At 33.8% G+C, this 15,423-nt stretch overlaps 3 protein-coding genes and 1 pseudogene across 7 annotated transcripts; 2 read left to right on the forward strand and 2 right to left on the reverse strand.

Moving 5' to 3' along the window:
• The first annotated feature begins 490 nt into the window (after nucleotides 1-490).
• Nucleotides 491-3,640, forward strand: LOC114425785 (protein SMG9-like). Its single transcript, XM_028392747.1, has 8 exons — nucleotides 491-716; nucleotides 809-917; nucleotides 1,164-1,279; nucleotides 1,414-1,533; nucleotides 1,686-1,775; nucleotides 2,236-2,375; nucleotides 2,866-3,118; nucleotides 3,295-3,640. The coding sequence occupies exons 1-8, from the start codon at nucleotides 519-521 to the stop codon at nucleotides 3,445-3,447; spliced, it is 1,179 nt and encodes a 392-aa protein (XP_028248548.1). The 5' UTR covers nucleotides 491-518; the 3' UTR covers nucleotides 3,448-3,640.
• A 769-nt stretch (nucleotides 3,641-4,409) lies between these two features.
• On the reverse strand, nucleotides 4,410-7,357 carry LOC114425803 (probable NADH dehydrogenase [ubiquinone] 1 alpha subcomplex subunit 12). Its single transcript, XM_028392769.1, has 5 exons — nucleotides 7,204-7,357; nucleotides 6,777-6,803; nucleotides 6,224-6,315; nucleotides 4,938-5,047; nucleotides 4,410-4,835 (listed from the first exon to the last, which is right to left on the reverse strand). The coding sequence occupies exons 1-5, from the start codon at nucleotides 7,290-7,292 to the stop codon at nucleotides 4,683-4,685; spliced, it is 471 nt and encodes a 156-aa protein (XP_028248570.1). The 5' UTR covers nucleotides 7,293-7,357; the 3' UTR covers nucleotides 4,410-4,682.
• An 86-nt stretch (nucleotides 7,358-7,443) lies between these two features.
• Nucleotides 7,444-12,439, forward strand: LOC114425754 (ERAD-associated E3 ubiquitin-protein ligase HRD1B-like). 5 transcript variants are annotated; one of them, XM_028392717.1, is made up of 8 exons: nucleotides 7,444-7,554; nucleotides 7,893-8,435; nucleotides 8,781-8,957; nucleotides 9,245-9,394; nucleotides 9,475-9,683; nucleotides 10,199-10,346; nucleotides 11,397-11,679; nucleotides 12,017-12,439. In XM_028392717.1, exons 2-8 carry the CDS (start codon nucleotides 7,906-7,908, stop codon nucleotides 12,182-12,184), a joined length of 1,665 nt encoding a protein of 554 aa, XP_028248518.1. In that variant the 5' UTR covers nucleotides 7,444-7,554; nucleotides 7,893-7,905; the 3' UTR covers nucleotides 12,185-12,439. The 5 variants fall into 5 exon arrangements, with proteins under 5 accessions (XP_028248518.1, XP_028248512.1, XP_028248538.1 ...); XM_028392711.1 differs by having other exon boundaries at nucleotides 7,500-7,611; XM_028392737.1 differs by having other exon boundaries at nucleotides 7,500-7,611; nucleotides 12,026-12,439.
• A 1,024-nt stretch (nucleotides 12,440-13,463) lies between these two features.
• Nucleotides 13,464-14,783, reverse strand: LOC114425811 (annotated as a pseudogene).
• Nucleotides 14,784-15,423: the final 640 nt, after the last annotated feature.

Here is a 15,423-nt window from a genome sequence, read left to right on the forward strand (position 1 = left end):
TATAAATCTGAATAAATAATCTTGAGTTGTACCTATTCATAAAGAGAGAAAGAAGGATTTCAAGAATAATTAAAAAAAATTACTTTTCATCTTCACTATTTATTTATTTTATTAAAATCTAATAATTCTAATAAATAACTAATTTTAATCATTAAATTTAACTATACAGCTTATCCAATTATATTGAATTAAAACCATGCTAAATACTGAAAAGAGCTTGACCTTGATCCTCCAAGATAGCCTCCTATGTGATCTTTAAAAAAAAAAAAAAAAAACAAAGGATAGTTTTATGTGCATCTAGCAAAATTGCTGGTACATCTAACAATTTCACACTTTTTCCATTTTAGGAATCAGATTGATCCGTATGAAGTTGATTCGCTGGGTGCGCATAGCAATGTCCAAAACCAAATTGTTCGTTTCAGCCCAACTGCAGCTCAACTACGACCCGACCCGACCCGTTATTCCAGAGTTCACAACTTTACTGGTTACTGTCTGTGTGAGTAACCAGAAACGAAACAATGGCGGGGTCGGAGCCTTCTCCAAAAATCCTTCTAGCAAAGCCTGGACTCGTCACCGGAGGTCCCGTCGCCGGTAAATTCGGCCGTGGAGGCGGCGGCGATGACGACTCCCCGCAGCTCCGTTCTCGTCTTCCGTCTGTGGCATCCCTCAACCTTCTCTCCGACTCCTGGGATTTCCACATCGATCGCTTTCTCCCTGTAAATCTCTCTTCACTCTACTTTTCTGTCCTTCCCTTTGTCACGCTTTAGTTTTACAATTAATTGCCATTGGATTTTGAAAATGTTGGCAGTTTTTGACTGAGAATACGGACTTTACTGTGATTGGAGTGATTGGGCCACCTGGAGTTGGCAAGTCCACTATTATGAATGAACTTTATGGCTTTGATTCAAGTTCCCCTGGTCAGTTTATTCAGACAATTTAAGTCTTGTTTTGAACAACTCATTCATAAGCACTTATAGGAGAAGAAGATATGAAAGTAAATTACTTACAAGTTCAAATCAACTCATGAACCCCAGTTTTTAGAGAACTTCTATAATTCTATAAAAGTTTTACGTGCTTACGCGTAATTTTATCCAAACAGAACATCAATTTCTTCCTTAATTTTTTATTTTATTTTATTTTGACTTTGATGTCTAAGCCTGCAGGGATGCTACCACCTTTTGCCATACAGTCTGAAGAAACCAGAGCTATGGCAAGGCATTGTTCCACGGGCATTGAACCAAGGATTTCTACTGAACGTATTATTCTTCTCGATACCCAGGTAATAATATCTTCATTCCTTAATTTGTGGCTTTGTTTGTTTTCTATTGCTTCTGCTGTTCTTCTTTGTTATCTTATGGTTTGTGGCATTTCGAGTTTTATTTGTGCCTCTTTTTTTTTTTTTTATCCCTGTAGCCTGTATTTAGTGCTTCTGTTTTAGCTGAGATGATGAGACCAGATGGTTCTTCAACGATTTCAGTGCTAAGTGGAGAAACCTTGTCAGCTGAATTGGCTCATGAACTTATAGGTATTCAGGTAAACAGTAACTCCCAAGTAGAGATCAATATCCTTTTAATACAAATATTGTTAACTTTATAGCTTGATAATCATTGATCCTTTTTTTCCTGGAACTGTTACTATATCTGATTAACTTGACTATGTTGGGTTGCTGCAAGGAACCTCTCTAGCTTGCTGTTCTTCTAGCATCCATTTGTCATATTTTGCTGGTGGTGTCAGAGGGAGTCCATGATGATAGTTTGTGGCATTTGATGTTGACGGTATGTCTATTATATTTGATGATGCTTCAAATCCTGTTTAATAGCTCGATGACTATTTCCTGTTATGCAAATTGTGTAGTCATTTGAAAAACAGTTGTGCCTCTGGTTCCATCTGTTATTGCTTATTTGAATGCATCCAGTGGGTATCTTTTTTGTCTTTTCTTAGCTCAACTTTTTGCTATAAGCGATGAGTTGATAGATCAATGGCTTTGATGCAATGCGTGGCCTTCACTAAATAAAATCAAGTGGTTTGAGATACATCCATTATGTTTACAATGATCATTTTGATGAATAGTTGCCACTCAATAGCGATTTTGCAGTATTTTGGGCTTCCTTGTTTAATTTAAAATTGTTGTACATCATGTGCAGATTCTTAATTCTTTTGTAATTTTACGCTGTAAAGACTATTGATATATTGAAAACAGAAAAGGACTGATCATGCTGTACTTGTATCATGTAGGTTGACTTGTTGAAGCATGGCATCTCAGACCCATCCTTGATGACTTCTTCCCTGTCACAGAGCTCTAGTTCAGGGCTTGAGAAAGATAAGCTTCCTGAACATGAAGAATACATGGCTACTCCTGTGTTTGTACACACCAAGTAAGAAACATCATTCTGAACTGTTTGGCTTTTGTGTTTAATTAATTAAATAAAGGAGAATTCTTGAAAAGACAAGCCCAGCCTACCTGGAGGTAACTAGTGAATGAGAACTGACGAATGGTTAACTTAGCTGCTTGCTACTAGCCAAATTCCATCTTGGCTGGACTTTTCTTTTTTTCCTATAAAATTTCTTTCAAATATCCTCTAAAATTAAGGTCTATGTCACCTACCATGTGTCAATGACTGTTTGAAAATATATAAGAAAATCAAGAACCAAAGATGAAGGGCTAAAGGCAAAAAGAAAATGAATTGCAAAAGAGGCTTTAAAGTAAAGGGCTAAAGGCATATGAGGCCCGGATTATCCATTTAAAAAATTTGTATCATATTATCATTTGTCACAGTTCTGTCTTGTATCCACTTCCTTTCCTTTATTGGAATAAGGTTGCTGCATAGTGAAGCACTCATCGGTATTTTCTTTGGACTTGTGTAGGTTGCAAGATCAAGACTTTACTCCTAGTAATTTTGTGCAGTTGAGGAAGGCACTCATGCAGTATTTCAGACCATCCTCTTTTGTGAGAGAACAAAACAAACCTGAAGAGCATGTTTCATCTTCTTTGGTTCGTGGCAGTCAAATGGATTCTAACTTGATAAAATTTTATGCGATCCCTCTCAAGAAAAAAGATGAAAATCCAAGTGCTCAGCATGAAAGTTACGTTTCTGCACTATGGAAATTGCGTGATCAGGTTCTCTCTCTACACGCACACAAACAAATGCCTCACAAACACTACTGTGCCGGATTTGTCAAGTTTTTTTACTTTGCTAGTTGCTACTTGTTATATTGCTTCCTTTCTTGTAGACCACAGTTAGTTTTAATAATCAACAAAATTCAAGACACGTGATATGTTTTTCTGTTTGTCAGATTCTATCCATGAAGTCACCTTCTTTCACGAGACCAGTGTCAGAGCGTGAATGGTTAAAGAATTCAGCCAAGATATGGGAACAGGTAAAGAACTCCGCAACGATATTGGAGTATTGTAGAACTCTTCAACATTCGGGTATGTATAGGAGATAATTTCGAAAGATGGAAAGATTCAAGACAATCTCTGATATTGTATTTCAATTCAAGATGTATCTTTTTAAATGCAAAATCATAATGTATCACTTGCACATTCTTTAAGCTGATTTTATTGCTGGTGAATACAATTGTAAACCTATTATTAGTACTTAGTAGAATATATTAGATACAAAAAGTCAAAAACAACTAATACTGCATTCCTTTAAGTGTGTGAGACGACAGATATAGATTAGCGTACAGTCGTACACTCGTACAGCATTCAATTTGGTGTGAGATGACAGATATACATTCATGTATTACAACATTTTAATTAAAAAATAGTACATTTTTATTTTTTTTAAAATCGATCTTTTTCCTTTTCTTTTTTTTAATTTTGAAGTGATTTTTTATGTAATTAAAGTTATTATATATGTTTTATTTGAAAAATTGATATAAGAATATATTAACTAAGATTAAGATAAATAATAAAATATACAAAATGAGATAGATTGTACAGTCCATTTAAAATACTTTTTAGAATTGATTAACTGAATTTTTTTTACACCATGATAAGTTGAATTGCTTGAAGTAATAAAGATAATATCATTATAAGAAAGTGTGAAAACTATAAAATGTTGAATATAATAAGTCATATGAGCAGTTTGAAAAAATGCCCTTATATTTCTCACAAAAAAGTGATTTAGAGCCAAGGCCAACCCAGCAGCTGTACCGAAATTAAGTAATCACATGGATCCCAAGATTAGAATGTATTATACGTTATATTTATCTCATTTTGAGAATTATACTTTATTTTATTAGTTACAAACTCTGTGTGTAGGGGGGGTATAGTTTTAAAGAAATAAATTTGTTTTGACTATACTTCTCGACATAAAGTAAGATGTGTGCATAATTTTTCAAATAAGCCGTTAGGTTTGATAATTACAAACTCTGGATCAGTCAGTTTAATTAAAATACATAAATACCCGTACAAAATAATACATTAGATAAAAGATTATTGTAAATAAGTGCAAGTCCTTTAAACACGATCCCATAATACATAGAGTAATGACAGTATATTTTAAGAGATTTGAAGGTCAAAGCGAATTTATCTGCTTTCACCACTAATTCGTTTTATAGTTAAAAAGAAGAAAAAAACTCCTTTACACCTCTTAAATGAAGGCAAAACAAATTTTCAGGATTAAAAAAAAAAAGCATCCAGAACATCTGCAACTCAGCAGCACCATATTCATAGTTCAAGCCTTGGACTCCCATGGTTGGTACCTGGTCCAGTTTCTCTGCCCTGGATTAAGTGCATGTCCTTTGGAATGATAGATATACTGTTCACCTTCCCCAGACAAATTTTCTTTGTGTTCAACACCATACCTTTTTGGTTTCAGTAAAAGAAGCTGCAACCATTTCATTGCATTATTCTTATTATTATCTTGGGGCTTCAGATTTTCATACCATAAGGCATTACCAAGGAAGTAAATACGAAAGAAAAGAATTACCTCATCTCCTGTGTGATCGGTTATGAAGTGGAGCCAACCATGCCATTCAGCTGGAACCTGGGAGGCATTATATCTAGTCTTCTCTGCATATTCAATCCACCTGTGCCTTCCTGCCAAATATTAAGAAAATCATGACATTTATAAATTTGTTATCATGACAAACATGGGGGTTTTACCCTCAAGTTTGGATAAAGCATTCTAGAATTTAAAATGTAGGGAATATAGTTACATCAATTTAATTCGTTTGAGTGGTAAAATAATATGTTCGAATGTCCATTTGACAAATTGCAATTCATTACAATTTTTTTCATAGTATTATCATTAAAATTTGAAACAATGTCCTTCATTGATGGAGGAGAGATTCATCAGTTGCTAATGCTTTGTTAGGTTTTGCTGCTAAGACATCGCTGACTTTTTACTGAGCAACTCTACGGACATAGCCCTTGAATCATCCATTCACTTCACCCAAATTTGAAAACACCATTTATTGGATGGAAAAATTGCAGAAAGATATCAAAAGAAAGAGTGAAGAAAAACCAGCACAATGTTGATGACTGAAAGTTATTGTATAATGGAAGGAAAATGAAACTGCAGAAAGCTGAGAATTTTTCTCAAAAAAAGTGTGTTTTGTTGACAGAAGAAAAGGATTATGAACTAGCACTATGTACTTTATCACAGAAGAGACAAAGATCTTATGAATTTTAAAATATATTATTGATTCCCAATAACCCACTCTCTACCGCTTATCAGATCCCACAGGAAGCTTATAATAAAAAAAATTCAATATATTTCTGTTTTCAAAGACTATCCCTCCCCCTCACTGTGTGCGCACACACAATCCTCGCAATTTGACTTTAGTTCTATTTGTTATGTTTCTTTCATTAATATTTTGGCTTCCATGATCATTACTCTCAACCTAATTGCACAGATAGAGAGCTATTGTCAATTTTTATCCTGATTGTTTCTATGGTCTTTTGATTGTTTACATCATCATTTATAGCATTCTATTCTACTCTGTAGGAACTGTTTTGAGGAAGCATTTGAAAAGCCATAACATTTCATCACATCCTTTTCTTGTTAAATATGTCATAGTGAGATATCCATGTGCAATAATTGGAATGCTTGATGTTAATGGTTGCTGCCCATGTGCATGGTAAACACCTTCATAGTCCTTGGCTAGTCTTGGGCTTAAGTGGTTAGTTTTGTTGTTTTTAGCCATATTTTTTAGACTAATTGACTAAACAACATGCACATACAGATTGAGACACAAAGAGCAGGGCACTTACCATACTGTGTGTCTCCAAGCTTCTCATAATACTTGTTACCAAATTTATCAACACCAACAAGCGTTGCCCCAATATTGTGGATCTTGGTTTGCCTACATAAATTCAGAAAAGAATTAGATTGTTAAGAGGAAAAATACTAGTATATCACAGGAGTTAAGATCTTTCAGTAAAATACCAATAATGATACAAAATTATACAAAAACTGAGCCCTTCATCAACTTTTCATAAACTCGATCTCTGTTCTGGCAGCTAGAGACCAGTTCCAAGAAAAATAAATAATCTAAATCTAATTGCAATGAACCATATACAATCAAAATCTCTAAAAGCTCTTTTCTTTTATCTCTAAGAGGGCCATTTGAAGTGACAAAGCTAATGTCATATATGTTTATTTTTGTCCTTCTCATATTCCTCCAACAGCGATAAGGAAAGGCCATGAGCCAAAACACAGTGAAGGGACAATCAAGCATGGAAATTAATAATTTGGCTTTTAAAGAAGGATATACATAAATTGAGGGAAAAAAAATGAAAAGATCAAGCAAAGCAATTAACTTACAAGAGATTTCCATCCGGAAGGCATCTCCTGAAAATTCAAACAATAATGTAAAAGATATCAGCACAGCACAAATGCACAACCCTCTCGAGTATCAATATATAAATATACTTTATTCATGGAATGAAGAAACCCTCAATAATCTCCACGAACATTTCTCCGAATAATGCACAGCAAAAATCAATCGCAACATTTTATGAACAAAGAGCAAAGAGCTACTAAATCAAATCTGAGTTTCATTTCAACTCCTAAATTGCATTTTCCGGAGAAAGAGAAATAAAAAAGCAGGGGCAAATTATAAGAAAGGTAGAATAACAGGAAGATTGAACTAAATAATAAGAATTCGAAGTGAAAAACCAAAAAGATTCGCAAAATATTGAATGGATTAGTTGGGGGAAATTTAAGAGCGAAGGAAAGAAAAGGGACAAACAGGTAGCCTTCATCCTTGAGCTCTCTGAGGAAAGCGCCGAAACCCTTTTCTCTGACGGATTTGAGTACGTTCTTCACCACCGACGCCATCTCGCTCTTCTCTTTTCAGGTATCTGAAGCTGGATAAAAAAAAATTCATTAAAATTTATTGCTTTTATTTCTTTTTATGTTTTTTATGCACCGAGAGTATTGATACTTCACCGTGTTACAATTACCTTGTCAACAACAACAAGTGTACGTGGCGAAATATGATTGGATACTATTACATCATTTTGTTTCATGAATTTGAATATAATATTTTTTAGGACAAAACTCGGAAATCCCACGGCGACAGCGAAAGAAATTAGGAGAGGTGAGGTGACCACCGACGATTCCATTTCTACGAACTCAGACCCTTCAATCCCAACTCGTACCTTATTTCTATCTATTTCTTTTTCATGTTTCATTATTTTTCTCAATTTTCTTTTGTTCCGCCTTTGATCTGATTCCTAGTTATTAGGGCTTATATCGTGTATTTGGGGTTTTCATTTTGTGTATGCACTCTGCAAATCGTTCGTGTATTTCTTCTGTTTGATTCGTCTTTATGGAATATCATTTCAAATGCATATAACTAGGGCAGATTAATTACCGGTGTAATTGATATATTATGTTTTCAGACTTTGATTCAATGATTGCATTGGCTTTATGCAGAGAAAAAAAAATCATGAAGCTGAAGACATATGCGGGTCTTAGTATCATTGCAACTCTGGCTATTATATATCATGCGTTTAACAGTAGGGGCCAGTTTTATCCGGCAATGGTGTATCTGTCAACTTCCAAGATCAGTTTGGTGCTTCTTCTCAACATGGGTTTGGTCTTTATGTGTATTCTATGGCAATTAACCAAGAAGGTGTTCCTGGGTTCCCTCCGAGAGGCAGAGGTTGAGAGGCTTAACGAGCAATCCTGGAGGGAGGTTATGGAAATCCTCTTTGCAATCACCATTTTTAGGCAGGACTTCTCTGTCACATTCCTTGCAATGGTCACAGCATTGTTGTTGATTAAGGCTTTGCATTGGTTGGCTCAGAAGAGAGTCGAGTACATTGAGACCACTCCTTCGGTTCCCATGTTGTCCCATGTTCGAATTGTATCTTTTATGGGCTTCCTTCTTCTTCTTGATAGCCTTTTCTTATACAGTTCTATGAAGCATTTGATAGAAACTTGGCAGGCTTCGGTTTCACTATTCTTTTGTTTCGAGTAAGCCTTCTTCCTCCTTTTTCTCCTTCCAAATGAGTTATGACTCGTATATTATAAACTATGAATAGTAATGCAGCTGAATTTCTGGTTGTATGAGATTGAGAATGCCGTTTGGTTTTTTCTTGTTTGACTTTTATTTGATATTTTGATTTAGTGCATAAATCCTAATATCCAATTAGGCCATGTTGATATATGAAATTTCACATCTTGGTTAAACTCTCAAAATTTATTGTTGGAAAATGATAACTAAAGGATTGGTGTCTGGTGAGCAGCCATATATATCATTCTTTGGAAATGATAAATAGTAGAGTATTTTATTTGACAAATTATCTGTTTCTATCTCAGGTACATGATACTGGCAACTACAACGGTGTCAATTTTTGTAAAATATCTTTTCTATGTCAGTGACATGCTTATGGAGGGACAATGGGAAAAGAAACCAGTCTTCACATTTTATCTGGAACTCATTAGGGACCTGCTTCACTTGTCTATGTATATGTGCTTCTTTCTTGTAATTTTTGTGTAAGTGATCAGTCAACTCTTCTTTTATGCATTTTATGGTAGCCTTCATATGTATGCACTACATGAGTCATTAACATGTCTCTCATTGACACTTGTCATTTAGCCATTAGACTGCACTGAGAAACATATTCAATCATAATTGACAATGACACTTTTATTATCTGTTTCATTAACATGTACACATCTGGTTTATTTGTTTTTCATTGTCATGCTATTTTGGTTAGATTATATGTTTAACATTCACAGGTTATATTTTTCACCTATACTAACTTTAGTTGACCTTTCAGAAACTATGGTATTCCCTTGCACCTTATACGGGAGCTGTATGAGACGTTTAGGAACTTCAAAGTCCGTGTTGCAGATTACATACGTTATCGTAAAATCACTTCAAATATGAATGATCGGTTTCCAGATGCAACCCTTGAAGAACTTAATGCGTGAGTTCTAATCCTGGTGTAGTATCTCATTAATTTATTATTTATCCATTTTAAATATATATATTTAAATGACTATGCAGAAGTGATGCAACCTGCATTATTTGTCGTGAAGAGATGACGACGGCCAAGAAACTTGTATGTGGACATCTTTTTCATGTTCATTGTCTCCGATCATGGCTGGAGCGGCAGCACACTTGCCCCACCTGCAGAGCCTTGGTTGTACCACCAGAAAATGGGACAACTTCAGCTGCAGGGCAGCAAGGATCACAGTCAGATGCCCATCAACAGGGTAATCATATGATAATCACTCACTAGAGTTAAATAGTGTTCATGGAACATGTTATTAATGTACATGATGTCTGGAATGAACTGATATTATTTCCAGAAACACAGGGTCTTTGGAAACAAAGACAAAAATAGAGTTGGAAGCTAGACTCTGACAAACACTTTGCTATCTGTACCTTCCACCAGTGTTTTTTAAATCATTTTCATTTTTCTATTTATTTTGTATTGCATAATTTCTTTTTTATTCATGTGAAGATTTTCTCATTCATTATGAAGCTCTTAAAGATCCTATTATATATTTTCTTACACATTTTAGTCAACTTTTAAGACCTTGTTTTCTTTCAATTTTGGGTGATTATGTTGCTTGCCTGAGTCCAATACAATTAGACTGTTTAAAATATTTTGAATGTAATATCTGTTAGATTAAATAAGCATATTGACACTTGTAGTTTTAAATGACTTGGCATATATGCTTGTTTGCTGTATTATTTAATATTGCTTTATTTTCACCTGGCACAGGAACAACTGGGACAGGCAGTGGAAGCACTGCTCAGACTGAGGCTACTGATAGTTTGAGTCGACATCAAGCTAGACTCCAAGCTGCTGCTGCTGCAGCTTCAATATATGAGAAGTCTTATGTGTACCCCTCTATGAATTCTTTTGTATGGTATGACATTTCTCCCAAGATGCTTTCCTTTACAATTTTCTCCTTTTTAACTCCAAAAGGAACCTCTTGTAACTGACTCATTAGTCACTAGTCACATATTAACTCTAAATAAAACCAATTTTTACTAACTTATTAAACTCCCAGTATAAACACTTGTAACTTACTCAACATATTAATGACTTCTTGTTATTGTTTATTCCTCCTAGTATGGACAAACACTTTCTGGGATCAAATCAATACAAGTTGTCACTTTTAGGGACTAAATTGCATATTAACTTGGAAGGTAAATTAATTCCACTTAGAAAATCCATGAAAACCAGTTAAAGAAAACAAATAACGAAGATGTGTTGGCAATTTTCTACTCTAAAAGCATTATGGAAAACAGGTTTTCCAAATAATTGGACTAAAAATACACACCCACAGTTATGAAAATAGAAAACTGTTTTCAAGAATGATCATCAAACATGCCCTTAATGGCTGGATTTGGGCTTGATTCCAATTCAATATTGATCTGATTTCAGAAAATATACTCCTAAAACTATGAGTTTCTGCTTTGATATAGAAGTATGATCTGCACAATTATTGACTAAATCTGATTGAACGTATATTGCATCAATGGTATCATGAAATTGTATTTCCAGATCTGATTTGTTTAATAATCACACTATGTTCTATGAAATTTGTCATATTACATTTTTACTCATTATTCTTTCTCTTAGTTCACCATTTGCTAGAAAGACTGATTCACATGGCAAAGTACCAATATTGTGATCTTACTCTCATATTCAAGCTAATGGTATCATGAAATTGTATTTCCAGATCTGATTTGTTTAATAATCACACTATGTTCTATGAAATTTGTCATATTACATTTTTACTCATTATTCTTTCTCGTAGTTCACCATTTGCTGTGAAGACTGATTCACATGGCAAAGTACCAATATTGTGATCTTACTCTCATATTCAAGCTTTGTTAAAAAAAATTGATAATACTAAATTAGTCTATAAAGTGTTTAATTTAATTGACAAGGCTTGTTCTCAAATTCGCAGCTCTCCTGGATACACTCTTCATCCCCCAGTTCAAATATATATGGCTGAATCTTCTGATAAGGACCGTAATGGAGAGCAAACTTCCAGTGAAGAAGCACAAAGGCAGTTTCTTATCGCTGGTAGACCACCAAATCTATCCTTTCCTCCAATGCAAAACTTCCATTTTCTACCTTCCCAAGCACATGCATCCCCTGTGAATTATGGAGAGGGGTTTGAAAATGATCCAAATATCCCAAACTCTCAGCTTGAAGCTTATAGAAAACTTCTTCAATGCCAGATTCAGGTAATGTGTGCTCTTTTTTCTTTACCCACACAGTCAGTGATGACTGATGTGTGTCACTTTACCTGAATATAAAAGGTCAAATTTGATGATTATGATGTCCACCAAATGAATATTCCCTTCTCCTGTATGTATGCTAAATTCTGCCACCCCAAAAAGGGACATTAACTGATATTATTATTATAAATAACTATCACAATTAATTAGGCTTTTATAAGTACTGATGCATAACAAATGAATGCATACAAATAAGTTTGCACTGCATCAATGTTTTTGTTGCATGGTCTCATTCACTGTAATTAAATGGTTTGGTAAAGATTGAGTTTTCATGATTTTGAAGAACCTACAGATTCTGCAAAATCAGCTCGAGATGCTTCAGAGGATAAAGGCTGATAGAAGTGTAGATGAGGGCACGCCATCATCAGATAGCAGAGGCAAGAGTGTCATTTCCTCATCATCTGGATCTGGTCATGGTTATCGTGAGGATATTCGAGATGGAAAAGCATAAAGTCTGCTGTTTCTGGTTTATGCCAGGAGCAGACTGCCTAATGTAGATATAGGAAGAGGAAAATACAGAAATCACAGCATTGCTCTAATGTGACATCTGTTATTCGTGATACTAATCTTGTAAATGCATAGTGCCCCTTAAAAATGATTTATTTTGGCTTCCTTTTTTTTGTTTCCATGTGGATTGTACGCATATATTAGCTTTTATAAAAGTTACCTTTTGATCAGAAAATGGGGATTTATTGTTTGAGGCTTATTGTTTACCCTTTAAAGTGGGAATTCCTCATCAATGTTTGAGGTCTATTGTTTTCCTATTCTATTAAAGTGGGGATTTACTCTAGAAGAGTCAAACTGAAGTTTTTCACCGATAAAATAAATGTTTCTTAAGAATTACTATTTTAGCCAACGGATATCGAAAGTTTATATATAACTTGTACGTATTGGGTAGAGTATGTTTGCTTAAAAATAGATAGGTACACAATTCAAGTCAGTTGCTTAAGTTGTTTCTTGAGTTGTCTTTGTCTTGTATCTTTCTTCCTAGGAGGGGGCGGGGGAAACAATTCCTCATAGAAGAAACACCTCACTTTAATCTGCATCTCCAAAATGCACTAGAGTGCATGGATTTGAGGCCATAAAACTTAGGACATTGCTACCTACACCCATCAATTTTGCGATTTTTCATACAACTTATGATTCATACGAATTACGTAATTCCTATGACTTATACGGATCACGTAATTCGTATGAGTTTTTATATGAATTACGTGATCCGTAAATTTTTTTAAAAAATTAATTTATTAATTTTTTTAATAGTAATATTTTTTATTTATAAAAAATATTACATATTAAATAATTTGTATGAATTATATCAAAATTAATTATCATAAAATTTATTATTTAAATTTATATGTACATTAAATATACATTAGAAATATTTAGTGTTACATATAACAATATTATTTATTTTATAACATAGTTAAACTATTAACTCTTGATTAGAGTTTCCCGTTAATAACTTGAAAGTGTCATGGTAATATTATTGATATATTTGATTAATTTTGATTTCTAAATTTATTAGTTCATCTAAATTCAACCCTACTCATTACTTTACTCAGTGTTTTATATATAAACAATTATTTAGTTAGACACCCATCAAATATCCTCTCTTTTTTTCTCATGTAGCATTGTGAACATCTTAAAAAATTGGTTGAGTAACTATTTGTTAATCAATTTAAAGATTTAATTTTGCTGAATACCATACAATTTAGATCCACAGAGACTGACGAGAAAACTGAAATGTTCATATGATAGCATAATTCAAACTTTATGTCAATTGTCTGTAATCTCAGAAGATTTAGTATAAGTTCCATAACATCATGTGAAAATTATCAACCTTTTCAAATAAAATGAGAAGCGTACATTCTCATCTTTGCTAAGAATCGGCTTAAATTTCCCCTTCGATGATCATGTGAAAACACAATATTGTTGAGATTGGTCCTTGCAGTGATATCAACCTCCAAAACCTTCTAGCAGACTATTCTCTCATTTACATAGATCTCACAAAGCGTCCAATGGATAACTGGTGTAAGATAAGGAAACCTTCTTTCAACAGAAAGGAACACATTGCAAAAAGACCCCAGAATAAACTAAGACTGAGAGGAATGAATACAATACCTCATAGTTCAATATCTGGAATTCCCACTAAGAAAGAACTTGGACCGTTGGATCCAAGAAGTGGAATATACTCTGACCCTCTCACATGAACACCAAAGCAAGCTACATAAAGAACATATGTTAAGGAGTTTGAAGCAAAAGTTGTACATGGAAGATCTTAAACAATATTTCGCTCCCACTTCATTTGGGTGGGAAGGGGAGAAAAAGATTTTTCAATACTAATGAAAACACTTCATATTGTGGTAGCCTGTAGCAACGATTTGTTGTTTGGGTAAATATAGTGTGTCACCACACATCATCTGAGCAGTATATGCAGGTAGGAATTACCATAACAATCATTCATGAACCAGCTGGCCTAGAAGTCATGAACTAACCACATACCATAGTTTTTTAAGATCTGGTGTTATCATACAAACACTAATAGCTATTAGCTGCAGCAAGCATCATCATTTAAGAGTGACAATGACTTTAGACCTAAGAAGAGAATGGAGATAAAATATGCAGGATCCAAAATAATGAATTTAAGAAAAGAATCTCATGAGTGGATGGAAAACCAATTTCATTAAATTAAAACGATATGAAATATTTTTCCAATCAGTCAGTAGATTATTCTATTTGTGCTTGCAGTAATAAGGTATTAAGGCATCAAACATAACAGATAAAACTTTCAGTCTAGCAAAAAAATTTTGAAAACCAATGCATTACCATTCTCTATTTTCATGACACTTTGGAGCATCATATCCATCTTTGTTTTCATATCAGAACTGACATCCAGATGTGGCACTACAAGTGTAAGCTCCCTGTATATATATCACGCACAAATCTGCATATCTTCTCAGCAAACTCAAGTTCACCATCTGATATATCCTACCTATTGCTAAACGCATTAGCTCTCCAGTCAAATCTGCAACCTGTAAAAGAATATTGAGCACCTTTCAGAGGAAGAGGAAGAAAAAGTCATGGAAAAGATCATTTAACCCCTTAAATTTTATTTTAAAATGTTATAAATGATTATTTATAAAATTATTCCATTCCATGCCATACAGATGTATTAAATTTATATTCATCATTTTTTTCAAATTAATCCATATTTTGTGAGTTTATCTTTAATTATATTGTTGTGGGTGTCTGGGATTCAAAGTGAGGTAGCATAGGAGAAGTTCACAAAGGTAATCCCAATCTACAACAATGGTGATTCTGTGTCAAAGAAATATGAAACAGTGGTGGTTCTACCGTGTGCGAGTTGGTTGCATTGGGAGAAAAAACAGGGAGGAGAGAGAATTAATGGGAGAAATTAACGAGGGAAGAGAGGGGAATGAGTTTTTAATTTTTTTTAGCTTAAATGTTAATTTACTATAATATCCTTAAAATAATTTTAGTAAAACAAGAGAATTTTTTTTCTAAAAATTTTGGCATAATATGCTAACATAACATATTATAACGCGTGAATATGTTAGCAATTCTTATATAGTTTAAATTATTAATTAATGTTTATTTTATCACTTTGAATGAACAAATCAAGAATATCATATTGATAATTATCTTAATCAATGTAACCATGCATGT

This window comes from Glycine soja, chromosome 1 (genome assembly GCF_004193775.1).
Source record: "Glycine soja cultivar W05 chromosome 1, ASM419377v2, whole genome shotgun sequence".
Classification (NCBI taxonomy): domain Eukaryota; kingdom Viridiplantae; phylum Streptophyta; class Magnoliopsida; order Fabales; family Fabaceae; genus Glycine; species Glycine soja.

Coding starts and splice junctions, on each gene's coding strand:
- LOC114425785 (XM_028392747.1), top strand. CDS start 519: ATGGCGGGGTCGGAGCCTTCTCCAAAAATCCTTCTAGCAAAGCCTGGA. Junction 1,534..1,685: donor ATGAACTTATAGGTATTCAG/GTAAACAGTAAC, acceptor GAACCTCTCTAG/CTTGCTGTTCTTCTAGCATC. Junction 2,376..2,865: donor CCTGTGTTTGTACACACCAA/GTAAGAAACATC, acceptor GGACTTGTGTAG/GTTGCAAGATCAAGACTTTA.
- LOC114425803 (XM_028392769.1), bottom strand. CDS start 7,292: ATGGCGTCGGTGGTGAAGAACGTACTCAAATCCGTCAGAGAAAAGGGT. Junction 6,804..7,203: donor CTCAAGGATGAAGGCTACCT/GTTTGTCCCTTT, acceptor TTGAATTTTCAG/GAGATGCCTTCCGGATGGAA. Junction 6,316..6,776: donor CTTCCGGATGGAAATCTCTT/GTAAGTTAATTG, acceptor GAATTTATGTAG/GCAAACCAAGATCCACAATA.
- LOC114425754 (XM_028392717.1), top strand. CDS start 7,906: ATGAAGCTGAAGACATATGCGGGTCTTAGTATCATTGCAACTCTGGCT. Junction 8,436..8,780: donor TCACTATTCTTTTGTTTCGA/GTAAGCCTTCTT, acceptor TTTCTATCTCAG/GTACATGATACTGGCAACTA. Junction 8,958..9,244: donor TTCTTTCTTGTAATTTTTGT/GTAAGTGATCAG, acceptor TTGACCTTTCAG/AAACTATGGTATTCCCTTGC.